Source organism: Lithobates pipiens, unplaced genomic scaffold (genome assembly GCF_037356315.1).
Source record: "Lithobates pipiens isolate NorthernLeopardFrog02 unplaced genomic scaffold, aLitPip1_a1.2 Scaffold_18, whole genome shotgun sequence".
In the NCBI taxonomy this organism is placed as follows: domain Eukaryota; kingdom Metazoa; phylum Chordata; class Amphibia; order Anura; family Ranidae; genus Lithobates; species Lithobates pipiens.
This window is the reverse complement of record NW_027507758.1, coordinates 78,314,596-78,327,845: the sequence shown is the minus strand read 5'-3', so window position 1 is coordinate 78,327,845 and position 13,250 is coordinate 78,314,596. Positions and strand designations below refer to the sequence as shown.

General features: G+C 46.0%; 1 protein-coding gene across 1 annotated transcript in view; it reads left to right on the top strand.

Moving 5' to 3' along the window:
* Positions 1 to 13,250, top strand: part of LOC143987223 (calpain-8-like) — a 95,763-nt gene that overhangs the window by 3,416 nt on the left and 79,097 nt on the right. The window contains exons 2-4 of the mRNA XM_077485811.1: positions 906 to 975; positions 6,785 to 6,903; positions 10,825 to 10,958. Of these exons, the coding sequence (XP_077341937.1) occupies positions 906 to 975; positions 6,785 to 6,903; positions 10,825 to 10,958 (323 nt within the window). The remainder of the gene's footprint in view (positions 1 to 905; positions 976 to 6,784; positions 6,904 to 10,824; positions 10,959 to 13,250) is intronic.

Genomic DNA, 13,250 nt, shown 5'->3' with positions numbered 1-13,250 from the left:
GGTCAGATTTGTCTGCCACAATGTCGCAGTCCTGCAAAAAATTGCAAAAAAAACGCAAATCGCTGCTATTACCAGTAAAAACAATAACAAAAATGAAAAGTCTCTAAATCTATCCCCTATTTTGTAGACGCTATAACTTTTGCGCAAACCAAGCAATATTTGTTTATTGGGATTTTTTTTACCAAAAATATATAGAATACCTATTGGCCTAAGCTGATGAATAAATTTGGTTTCTTTTTATTATTATTATTTTCTGGATATGTATTTTAACAAAAAGTCAAAAATATTGTTATTTTTTTTTTTTATCAAAATTGTTGCTCTTTTTTTGTTTATAGCACAAACAATAAAAATCTCAGTGGTGATCAAATACCACCAAAAGAAAGCTCTATTTGTGGGGAAAAAAGGACACCAATTCAGTTAAAGCGATGCAGTGCTGTATCGCAAAAAATGGCCTGATCATTAAGGGGATAAATCCTTCCAGGACTGAAGTGGTTAAAGAGATAACATTTGCGGAAATTCACGTACTGCAGAGATGTAATGTATGTATAATCTATGTAATAGCGGAATGCCATTATTGATAATTTTCCTAAAATACTAGCTGCCAGGCTGTCCTGTTCCACCATAATACTTCAAGTTACTGGCATTGAACATCTGTATAGTTGTTCTGGATTAGTGACTCAAAGGACTGAATCCAGAGGATCACTATGACAGGCAGGGAACAAGGATCTGCAGAATAAGGAGCCTGCAGCGGCAGCATCCATGGTCCTCTCAGGAAAGGTCTATTTTAAACCAACAGAACCCTTCCAGAACTGAACATAACAGTTTAGTGTTGGGCAAAGTTATACTTTTTTGCATCATGCTTCAGTAGCATCCTGTAACATCTACATTTTTATATTCTCTTTTAGGAAATAAAGGAAAAGCCTCAATTTATTAACGAGGGTGCAAAACGAGCTGATGTACGACAAGGATCTTTAGGTGATTTTCAATAGATTGAGCAAATGGTGTTCAGTATTCCTTATGCCGCGTACACATGACCGGACTTTACGGCAGACTAGGTCCGACAGGATCAGTCCGTCGGACAATCCGATCGTGCGTGGACTCGTCCGTCCGCTTTTTATAAAAAAAATCAGACGGACCTAGAAATAGAATATGTTTCAAATCTATCCGATAGACTCAAGTCCGACAGACTAAAAATCGGGAAAACCGTTTATCTGTGTGCAGGGCAGCTATTGGCTACTTCCTTGTTTAGTCCCATTTACGTCATCGCGTTCAAAACGAAGGGATTTCCGAACTGACTTAGTTCATGTGTGGCCAAGTTCATTAGTTCAGAAAGTCCGTCGGACCTCCGCCGAAAGTCCGTCAGGAAGACCGTCGGACCTAGTCCATCGAAAAGTCGGGTCGTGTGTACGCGGCATTAGAGTGATTATAGATGGGAAGATCTGTCAGCAAGTAGAGATCAGTCCATCCACACTACACTTACTATAGAGACCCCCCACAACCTTTCTTCCAGTACCCTAATTAGCAGATGTGGTGTGTATGTGATGAAAGGTCTGATTATTTCACTCCATCAAAGGAAATTGGTAGCACAGAGATGTACCGCCATTTCCTTATCTTGGTGGCTCTGTGCATGTTCTCCTGATCAAAGGGGATGCTCAGATCTGTCTCTGGCAGGCATTTGGTCATGTCATTTCTGTTGAAAGCAACTGATGAGTTCAGCTTGGAATATGTAGTTAAAGTGTAAATCCAAGAACCTAAATGTATTGCATCTTAGCAGTCCTTAGATGTAACAGCTGCATTAGCTTACTTTACTCAGTCTTTTATTTTCATTTGGTGAGCCTGAACCAATGGAGGGAGCCATGATTGTCACATGGGTGGGATTAGTCATTTGCAAGATAAAATAGTCACTGTATTTCTGGCAAGATCAATAGATGTTTTCTCTACTTGCTGAAAATATTCTTAGTTAAAGAGGATTTGCAGTCTGCTCACATAATTTGCAATAAAAACATTTTTGCCATTCTGAAGCTTCCCTCCAACCACTTTGCATATTATTTTATATATACCGTGATTCTGTACTTGCCAAATATGCTGCAGAAATCTCGCTCCACAAAGCCTGTTTGCAGCCATTTTAACTGTGGGCAGCTGAAGCTGCTGCCTGTTCACTTCCTGGATTTACACAGACAAACAGAAGCACACCTTCAGCTCTTCAGCTTTCATTGGTCCTCTTATGACTCATGGGGCAAACTCTCACAAGAGTGTGAGAGAGCTGTGCATGATGTCATAAGCCTAGGCCAATGACCAGACAAGAAACAGGAAGTGGGCTGTATGAGGTATTTACTGACAGGAAAAAAAAAAGTTTTACTATCCAAAGTTAAAACAACAAGGACAGATGATTTATTAGATGAAAAGTTTAAAAAATGACTGAAGGTCCACTTTAAGTATAGAAAGAAGTGCCGTGCTAAAATAACAAAGTGTCATCTTTATTCCCTAAAAAAATGTTATACTTACCTATGATAGCTGACTACCTTTTATGGAGGGATACAGTCAGTTTGGTGTCTAGCAGCTTTAGCCAATATATATTTCTCTAAATAGTAGCAAGTATTGTATAAGTTTTTAGCACTGGTAAGTGTTTAAGCACTGGTAAGCTGTATAATACAATTTTGTTCTTGGATTTAGATATATGCGTAATGTAAAACAGACTTTGCATCCAATATATGACTGTGGCTTTAAAATTGCACAACTTCATTTGAAATCACACAATTTCAAAGCCGCGTGTCAGTGCAACTTTGGATGCAACTTGGAAGACATCTGTGCAGCTTCATGCACAGATGTCTATCCAAGTCGCACCCAAAATCGGCAAAAATAGTGCAGGAATTACTTTTTAAAATCTGTGCGGCACCGCAAAGTTGGCGTCGCAATGATTTGAATAGAGCGATTTTTGGCAAAAGGCTGCAACTTGTCATGAGATTTGACCTTTGAAATCGCATGAGAAGTTGCTCCAATGTCAACGGGGTCTTATTATTGTTTCCTGCACGAGCCTGGAAAGCATTGCACCCACAATCAGGTGCAATATGGACTCCTTCAGACATGTCCTCTGGTTTTCAGCCTGTACCTCTGTATGGGCTTTCTGTTTGAAAGCCAAAGGACAAATCAGTGGACTACAAAAGAGCTCATCAGCGTCCCTGCAGCCCATTGAAACTGCAAGTTCATCTGCAACAGTGGAAAACAGTACTTGTAGTTTTATTCACATGACTCTGAATGAATGATGTGTCTTTGTGGGCTCTTCCATGCTGTATTTAAAAAGACACAGTGGATGCAGGGAGAAGATCCCCTGATGTCACAGGAAAGGAGGATCAAGGGGGAAAGGGGGCAAGAGCTGGAACATGTTCCACTCTAAATATGCAAACAGGGGAAAATTTCCTCTAAATGGGACATTAAGGGGTACTGCTCCTCTACAGATCAATATATTTGTTCTCTTCTTCAAGGGTAGGTGGTTAGACACAGGACGTAAATACATCCTGAAACTTGCATAAAAAATCAATGATCTTGCATCCACGTTAAAACATGTGGAAAAAATGCTCCTGCCTTAAGCCAACCAGTTTAGGTACACCCAGGAAAAGCAACTCAAGGCCCAGGATGGTCACTCACAGAGGGCGCTCCAACTCGGCCCCAATGGGAATACTCCACGTATGGCCCAAAGTGACAAATATCGCTAGCTTGTTTCTGGATAATACAGGAACAGGAGAGGGCAGAAACAGCTATCTTCAGATGTTTGGAGTCCATGTGCCCAAATAAATGCTGCACACCCAGGTCAGACGGGACTATACCTAAACCGAGCCCTAATCAAGGCCCCTTTAACATTTATTTGGGCATACGGACTCTAAACATCCAAGTTAGTCGTTTCTGACCTCTAGCCCTCTCCTGTTCCTGTATTATCCAGTATTATTATTATTCACGATTTATATAGCACCAACAGTTTACGCATCACTTTACAATGTAGAGGGGGGGACAGCACAATTACAGTACTGTTCAATACAGAAGGGACAGGAGGGCCCTGCTCGTAGAGCTTACATTCTAAAGGGAGGGGGTGGTGGTACAAAAGGTAATAGATGCAGGGAATGATTTAATGGGGGGTGGCTCGGGAACGTTGTTAGGTGGGTGTGGGGTAGGCTTTCCTGAATAAGTGAGTTTTCAGGGATCTCCTAAAGGTGGACAGGTTAGGGGAAGATCAGATATACCGGGGAAGGGAATTCCAGAGGATGGGAGAGGCTCTGGAGAAATCCTGAAGGCGAGCATGAGAGGAGGTAACAAGGGAGCTAGAGAGCAGGAGGTCCTGGGAGGAGCGGAGAGAACAATTTGGGCGATATCTGCAGATGAGGTTGTCGATGTAGCTGGGAGTGATGTTGTGGATGGCCTTGTATGTTGTGGTTAGCATTTTGAAATTTATACGGTGGGGTGGGGGAAGCCAGTGAAGGGATTGGCAGAGAGGGGCAGCAGTCACAGATCAATTAGGGAGGTGTATTAGTCTAGCAGCAGCATTCATAATAGACTGAAGAGGGGATAGTCAGCATAAGGGTAGGCCATTAGGGAGAGAGTTGCAGTAGTCAAGGCGGGAAATAATCAAGGAGTGAATAAGTTGCTTTGTGGTGTCATTAGTTAGGAAGGGTCCAATTCTGGAGATGTTGCGGAGGCTAAGATAGCAGGATTTAGCCAGTGATTGGATGTGGGGGCTGAAGGAGAAGCCAGAGTCAATGATTATACCCAGCACCCTGGCATGTGTGGAGGGACCAATGGTTGTGCTGTTGATCTTAATGGTAAAGTCATGGGGGGGGGGGGACTGGGAAGGAGGAAATATTACAAGCTCAGTTTTAGAAAGCTTGAGTTTGAGAAAATGGTGTGGCATCCATACCAATATGTCATTCAGTAAGTTTGAGATCTGTGAGGAGATCGAGGGGGTGAGTTGAGGAGTAGAGAGATAGATCTGGGTGTCAGCGGCATAGAGGTGGTATTGGAAGCCATGGGAGGTTATCAACTGGCCCAGGGAAGAGGTATAGAGTGAGAATAGGAGGGGCCCAAGGACAGAGCCTTGGGGTACCCCAACAGAGAAAGGAAGAGGAGCATAGGAGATGGAGCTGTAAGTGACACTGAAAGTGCGCTGAGAGAGGTAGGAGGTGAACCACGATAAAGCCGAATCACAGAGATCAAGGGAGTGTAGTTTGCTGAGGAGGAGCGAGTGAGTAACTTGTATAGCGCTACCTATGCAAACTGAATCGCCTCTGGGCGCTTTCTTGCCACCAGAGTCCATCTGCGGCTTCCTTTACCCCAAGCAGGTGGTCAACTGTGTAGAAGGCAGCAGAGAGGTCTAAGAGTATGAGTATGGAGTAACGGCCATTGGTTTTAGCAGTTAGTAGGTCATTGGTGAGTTTTAGTAGGGCAGTTTTAGTGGAAACAGTTTCAGTGGAATCCAGTAACAAGCTAGCAATATTTGTCGCTTTGAGCCATACGTGGGGTATTCCCATTGGGGCCGAGTTGGAGAGCCCTCTGTGAGTGACCATCCTGGGCCTTGGGTTGCTTTTCCTGGGTGTACCCATTTCTCTGAACCCAAACTGGTTGACTTAGACCCCTTTCACACCACACCGCCCATAGCGTGGGTGGTAAAATGCCGCTATTTTTAGCGGTGTTTTACCGCCGGATTTGCGACGCATTTCGGCCGCTAGCGGGGCGATTTTCCCCCCCGCTAGCGGCCGAGAAAGGGTTAAAACCGCTGGCAATACTCCGCAATAGTGGCGTTTTGTCGGCGGTATTACAGCGCTGCCCCATTGATTTCAATGGGGAGCAGGTAAACACACCGCTCATTCCCCGCTCCAAAGAAGCTGCTGGCAGGACTTTTCCCTGACGTCCTGCCAGCGCACCGCTGTAGTGTGAAAGCCCTCAGGCTTTCACACTACAGATAATGGTGCAGCTTTTTTAGGGCGGATTGCAGGCGCTATTTCTAACGCTATAGCGCCTGCAAAACGCCCTGGTGTGAAAGGGGTCTTAAGGCAACAGCATTTTTTCCAAATGTTTTAACGTGGATGCAAGATCATTGATTTTTTTATGCAAGTTTCATGATGTATTTATGTCCTGTATCTAACCACCTACCCCTGAAGAAGAGAACAAATATCGCTAACTCAAAATGCTTTGGATCATCTCTGTTGCTTTATTCATTCAACAGAGCAGTGCTTGTCTCCAACTGTATTGCATCTTTGCATATCTTTGTATTTGCATCCTGTACACTCTTTGTATTGTATATCCTACTTTTAACCTTTTTCAAATAAAATAATATATTTTATATTTATGGTCTTGATCTGTAGATGAGTAGTGTCCCTTACAGTCCCATTTAGGGGAAAATTTCCCCTGTTTACAATTCATCTAGTTTAGGGATGTGGGCAATAACTCCTCCTTTTGGGACAATAAGCCCCATTTAGTAATTTCCCCCTAAATATGGGTGAAACATGTAACATGTTCCAAAGGTGAACTTAGCCTTTAAATACATGCGTGCAAACGAATGCATACATGTAAATCTGGCCATACACTAGTGGATTTTTAAATTTGATTTTGGAATGATTGGACTTTCTGAATGAAACCCACATACAAATGTATTTGTTTAGAAAAAGTTTCCATCCTGCTCCTTCAAATTTTTGATCATACCCCACTAACAATTAGAAAATCGAGTGAATGTTCTACCCCTGACAATGTCTTTGTCTTTCAACCTGTACAGTTATACTGTTTCATTGTTTTTTTACAGGCAACTGCTGGTTTCTTTGCTCTATTGCATCTCTCACCCTAAATGAAGAGTGCTTGAACCGTGTGGTTCCAGTAGATCAAAACTTTGACAACAACTATGCTGGGATCTTCCACTTCAAGGTAACTCAAGTCCCATTTTTATCTGCTTTGAAGTCCAATATTGACTTATATCAGCCAATATATTAAAAAAATCCAGGCTAGACGACAGGAGAATTGAAGGAAGATAAAGCAAACAATTATTTCCAGTTATGCTGCTACACCTAAACAAAAAGGGCAGTAATGAAGGACTTTTTCCTGTAAGTGGTTTCTATCAATGTAGGCATTGATCTACAAGGGGCTAATTCACATATTGAAGCAGTCCTCACCTGTAGCAGTTTATGGGTGACTCTTTATTAGATATTCTTCATGAGAGGAATTAGAGAGGTGGTAAGATGCCTCGGAATAGGCAAATGTCTCTCATCTGATCTTTTCATGGACACATCTGCCCATCTATGGCTAGGGTGAATAGTAATACCCAGGGGCATTGCAGGGTCTACTAAAGATCTGGGGCTAGAGCCCATAGCAGCGTAGTAAAGAAAGTCATATGCTTGGGCGGGCATACACATGTATATACAGCAATATACGTGTGTGTATATATCCCCAGAGAGCTCCCCACTTACATCAGGGTCCCCAGAGAACCCCCCCCCTTACATCAGGATCCCCAGAGAACCCCCCCTTACATCCGGGTCCCCAGAAGGCCTCCCCCTTGTATCAGGGTCCCCAGAGAGCCCCCCACTTACATCAGGGTTCCCAGAGAGCCCCCCCTTAAATCAGGGTCCCAGAGAGCCCCCCCCTTAAATCAGGGTCCCAAGAGAGCCCCCCCTTAAAATCAGGATCCCCAGAGAGCCTTCCCCTTAAAATCAAGGTCCCCAGAGAGCCTCCCCTTGCATCAGGGTCCCTAGAGAGCCTCCCCCTTGCATCAGGGTCCCTAGAGAGCCTCCCCCTTGCATCAGGGTCCCTAGAGAGCCTCCCCCTTGCATCAGGGTCCCTAGAGAGCCTCCCCCTTGCATCAGGGTCCCTAGAGAGCCTCCCCCTTGCATCAGGGTCCCTAGAGAGCCTCCCCCTTGCATCAGGGTCCCCAGAGAGCCCCCCCCTTGCATCAGGGTCCCCAGAGAGCCTCCCCCTTGCATCAGGGTCCCCAGAAAGCCTCCCCCTTACATCAGTCTTCTCAGAGACCCCCCTCCCCTGCTTAAATCAGGGTCCTCAGAGAGCCTCTCCTCCCCTTGGGAACCCCTGCAGAGACTCGGGCTATGGGCTCCAGAATCGGGGCTATAGCCCCAAAAGCCACCCCCTAGTGACACCACTGGCAGTACCAACAAGTGGATTGCAATTTGTTAACAGCTTAAGACCTCACAGACATGGGCAGAAAAAATGCTGCTTTTAAATGGGTCTGGCATTGTTGTTGTTTTTTTTACACCTCTGAAAGCAGCTCTACGATATCTTATGTGCATATGCACATTGTGTTGTTTATAGACGTATTTTGAAGCAGTGATCAGAGGCATAAAAAAAAAAAAATGGGCCAAACCTATGTTTAGAGGGAAGGTTTTTTTTTTTTTTTTAGCACAGGTTACACCTGTATGGACCTAAACCTCATACAAGCATACGTATGTGCCTAAATGTATTCCAGTGGCTAGAATAAATGACTATTCTAGCCAACAGAATGAGTTTATGCTCTTTTAAATGCCATATTCATGTGTAGCATCTTCCTCCGGCTGCTGCCAGGATTCACACACACACAGGCTCCCAGGGAGAGACACAGCCTGTCAGTTCCTGCAGGGGTATTCTCACTCCCTCTCCTCCTCTCACTGTGCAGTGAGGAGAGACACACCCAGACAGAGCAGCTCATTCTCCTCCCTCCCCTGCTTCGTCATTGGCACGGGAAGGGAACAAATGGAACTACAGCACAGGAGAAACGAAGCATCATGGGACATGTAGTCCCCAACACAAACAGTCTAAATCCCTGGGGCAGAACTACAGATTCCAGCATACTCTTGGAGAGGAAAAAAGTAAGGACTCCATCTTGTCTGCCTGGGGAAATCAGACACCATGAGGCAGAGGAGAAGACCAGACCTGGGTGGAGGTTTTTCCTCCTGGGCTGCCATATCGTTCCTGCCAGGCATCCATGGCCAGTCGGGGGACATCCTTCCCGAGAGGGGCATCCCAGGTACATATCCAGGCACACCTGCACCGACAGCATGAGGCATCCAGTTGTGAGATAGCAAGTCATGCTACCTGAAGAGGCCGCCTGTTCCAGGACGTTTAGTTTGGGCCTTGATGACAGGATTGGTGAGCGGGCACTTGCCAATTTTGTCGGAAACAAAGACACTGCATGCAGACAGCGTTGTTATTACTTTGCCCACACCGTGGGTCACACGGATGCCCTGTTGAACAACCTCAGTGTCTGTCCTGTTATTCAACATACTGCTTTTACACACTGCCAAACGGGAAACAAAGTGTACCAACTAAAGTGGCTAGCTGAAGACTCAAGGCCTTCTTCTTCAAAAGGGACTGAAGTTATTGTAGCCAATATGGACATGCACACATACCCAGGACTCAGTAATGCATGACAGGGGTAGGCTCTCTTGGGAGATAGGCCATTTACCACTGAACTAAGTGAAGTGTTTATAGTTTGTGGGCCTGTGGTGTCAAGGGACAAAAGAGAGAGGTCTGACATACGTGAGGGTCATTCCTCTGCTCTCTCCTGCCTGGACTCATAGAGCCAAATCTAAGTAGAGAGGGGTAACCAATCTGATATAAAGTTTGCCATTTGTGATCTGTTGTTATTAAAGTGTTTATCTGTGTTCTTGTGGTGATTCGCCGTTGAGGAATCCCCTGAAAGCAGCCTGACAGTAACATAGAGTTATATTGCTCCTGATCCTCAGTCATTGCTATACAGTTAATATACACTTTATACTGGCGCAAAAAGGCTGAATCACAAATACTAATAAAAAGGTTAACAAGGTTCCCGACCAGCGCACGACGATGTACGTCGACAGAATGGCACGGGCAGGCATATTGGCGTACAGGTACGTCCAATCTTCAATGCCGCCCTGCCATCGGGAGCGCGCCGCCGGCTGGTTGGGACCCCCGTGAGTCCAGTCGCGGGACCCGCGGACTCGATCGCCGCGGGCATACCCGCGATCGTCTCACGAGACGGCTGAATGGAGGAAATGCCGTGTAAACAGCATTTCTCCATTCTGCCAAGCAACTAGTGACGCTGATCTCTGCTCCATGTGATTGGAGCAGAGATCAGTGTTCACTAAATGAAAGCCCAACCCCCCCACAGTTAGTAACACAACCCTAGGAACACTTAACCCCTACACTGCCACCCACTGGTTAACCCTTTCACTGCCAGTGTCATTTACACAGGAATCACTGCATTTATATAGCAGTGATTACTGTATAAATGACAATGGTCCCAAAAATGTGTCAAAAATGTCCGATGGGTCCCCCACAATGTCGCAGTCACAATAAAAAATAATAATAAAAAATTATTAATAAAAATGCTATAAAACTATCCCTATTTTGTAAATGCTATAACCTTTGCACAAACCAATCAATCGCTTATTGCGATTTTTTTTACCAAAAATATGTAGAAGAATACGTATCGGCCTAAACTGAGGGAAAAATTTTTTTTTTTATATATTATATATATAGTCACCCCCCATTGCCAGCAATGTAACCATTCATATTGCTGCTACTCATGTTGCAGCGATTATAAAAAAGGTTCCTGCACTACTTTTTTTCCGATTTCATTGCGACTTGCATTGACTCCTGTTAAATGAAGTTGCTTGCCGCAATGAATTTGACAGTGAAAATCACACTAATCTTCAGCTTTGAAATCGCACTGAATTAATGTGATTTTAAAGCCGCACCAGTGTGAACCAAGGCTAAAAGGTTACCTCGCCTCGCTCACCTCACTAAACCCAGCATTGGTTTCATAATTCAGTTACAACCATGACTCACTGATCTCTGTACTAACCTGTTACCTGTCTCCCCCAGTTCTGGCAGTATGGGCAGTGGGTGGATGTTGTGGTGGACGATCGCCTGCCAACAAAGAATGGGAAACTGCTCTTTGTAAAGTCAACAGTGGCCTGTGAGTTCTGGAGCGCCCTCCTGGAGAAAGCCTATGCCAAGTAAGTGCAATGTGATGTGATGCCCAGGGGTCAAGTCCTGGGGAAGAAAGTGTGGGAACTCCCACCCAAGATCCACTACCCCAACAAAAAATAAATTATACGCTCATATGCACGAATGCTTCTAAAGTGGTATTTTTCATCCAATTTTCGTATTGTGTGTATGAAGCTAAACTGTTAGTACATAAAAAAAAAAAAAAAAACAATCCTCAATAGTGATGGACGAACTTCCGACGGGACGTTTCGCGAACGCGAAACGCGAACGGGCACAAACGTTCGCGAAAACGACCGTTCGCCGCGGGCTCCATTGACTTCAATGGGAGGCGAATTTCGCAAACCTTTAGGTCGAATTTGCGGCCACGGGGTAATTATTAGGGGGTAGCACGTAGTCCCACCACCTGGACAATAGCATAATACATGTATGAGGTGAATTTGGGATCGATAACTACAAGCATTTTTTTTTTATTTGGGAAATTGTTCTGACAATTCAGGACTATGGAGCTAATGAAGGCAATGGAGGAGAGGGAAGGTCAGGGACCAGGGTAGGCAAACAAGAGGGTGCAGGAGATACAGAGCACTGACAGCAGCACCGTAATACAGAGCACTGACATCAGCACCGTGACATACAGCGCTGACAGCAGCTCCGTGACATACAGCGCTGACAGCAGCTCCGTGACATACAGCGCTGACAGCAGCTCCGTGACATACAGCGCTGACAGCAGCTCCGTGACATACAGCGCTGACAGCAGCTCCGTGACATACAGCGCTGACAGCAGCACCGTGACATACAGCGCTGACAGCAGCTCCGTGACATACAGCGCTGACAGCAGCTCCGTGACATACAGCGCTGACAGCAGCTCCGTGACATACAGCGCTGACAGCAGCTCCGTGACATACAGCGCTGACAGCAGCTCCGTGACATACAGCGCTGACAGCAGCACCGTGACATACAGCGCTGACAGCAGCTCCGTGACATACAGCGCTGACAGCAGCTCCGTGACATACAGCGCTGACAGCAGCTCCGTGACATACAGCGCTGACAGCAGCTCCGTGACATACAGCGCTGACAGCAGCTCCGTGACATACAGCGCTGACAGCAGCTCCGTGACATACAGCGCTGACAGCAGCTCCGTGACATACAGCGCTGACAGCAGCTCCGTGACATACAGCGCTGACAGCAGCTCCGTGACATACAGCGCTGACAGCAGCTCCGTGACATACAGCGCTGACAGCAGCTCCGTGACATACAGCGCTGACAGCAGCTCCGTGACATACAGCGCTGACAGCAGCACCGTAAGCAGCCCCAGGAGGAAGTCAGCACAGCACAGGGATGGTGTGATCCCCTCATAATAAGAACCCCCAGGAGGAAGTCAGCACAGCACAGGGATGGTGGGAGCCCCTCATAATAAGAACACCCAGGAGGAAGTCAGCACAGCACAGGGATGGTGGGAACCCCTCATAATAAGCAGCCCCAGTAGAAATATGACACCGCTCAACCTCTTCAAAGAGGAGGGTAGGGGCATATAGTACGGTGTGCTTTTTTGGGTCAGGGAAGTGAGCCAAATGAATTAAGAAGGTCTGTGTGCTTGATTCCAAAAATTGTTTATAGACATATACATGGTCTACTGATCACATGTGTTGAATTCCTCCGAGATCCATGCCTCATTCATTTTTAGAAATGTGAGGTAGTTAACACTGTGGTGAGCTAGGCGAGTACGCTTATCGGTCACAATCCCCCCTGCTGCGCTGAACGTCCTTTCGGACAGGACACTGGATGAGGGGCAAGCCAACAGTTCGATTGCAAATTGGGCAAGCTCTGGCCAGAGGTCAAGCCTGCCCACCCAGTAGTCTAGGGGTTCATCACTCCTCAGAGCGTCCACATCGGCCGTTAACCCAATGTAGTCGGACACCTGACGGTCTAGGCGTTCCCTGATGCTGGATCCGGATGACACCTGTCGATGGGTCGGCTGAAAGAATGACCTCATATCCGAAGTCACCAACACATCTTCAAACCGGCCTCTTCTTGCAGGCGCTGTTGGATTGGTACCCGCAAATCCTTCTCTGGGAGTGGGAATTGCTCCTCTGCCAGCGCACGCAAAAGCAGAATGCAGCATTTCTCGAAGCAAGGCCTGGAAGTGCTGCATTCTGACAGCCCTCTGCGACGGCGGTAACATTTCCGCCATTTTGTGTTTGTACCGGGGGTCTAAGTACGTTGCCACCCAGTACTGGTCCTTGACCCTCATGCTTTTTATACGGGGGTCCCTATTAAAACACTGGAGCATGAAGGCCCCCATT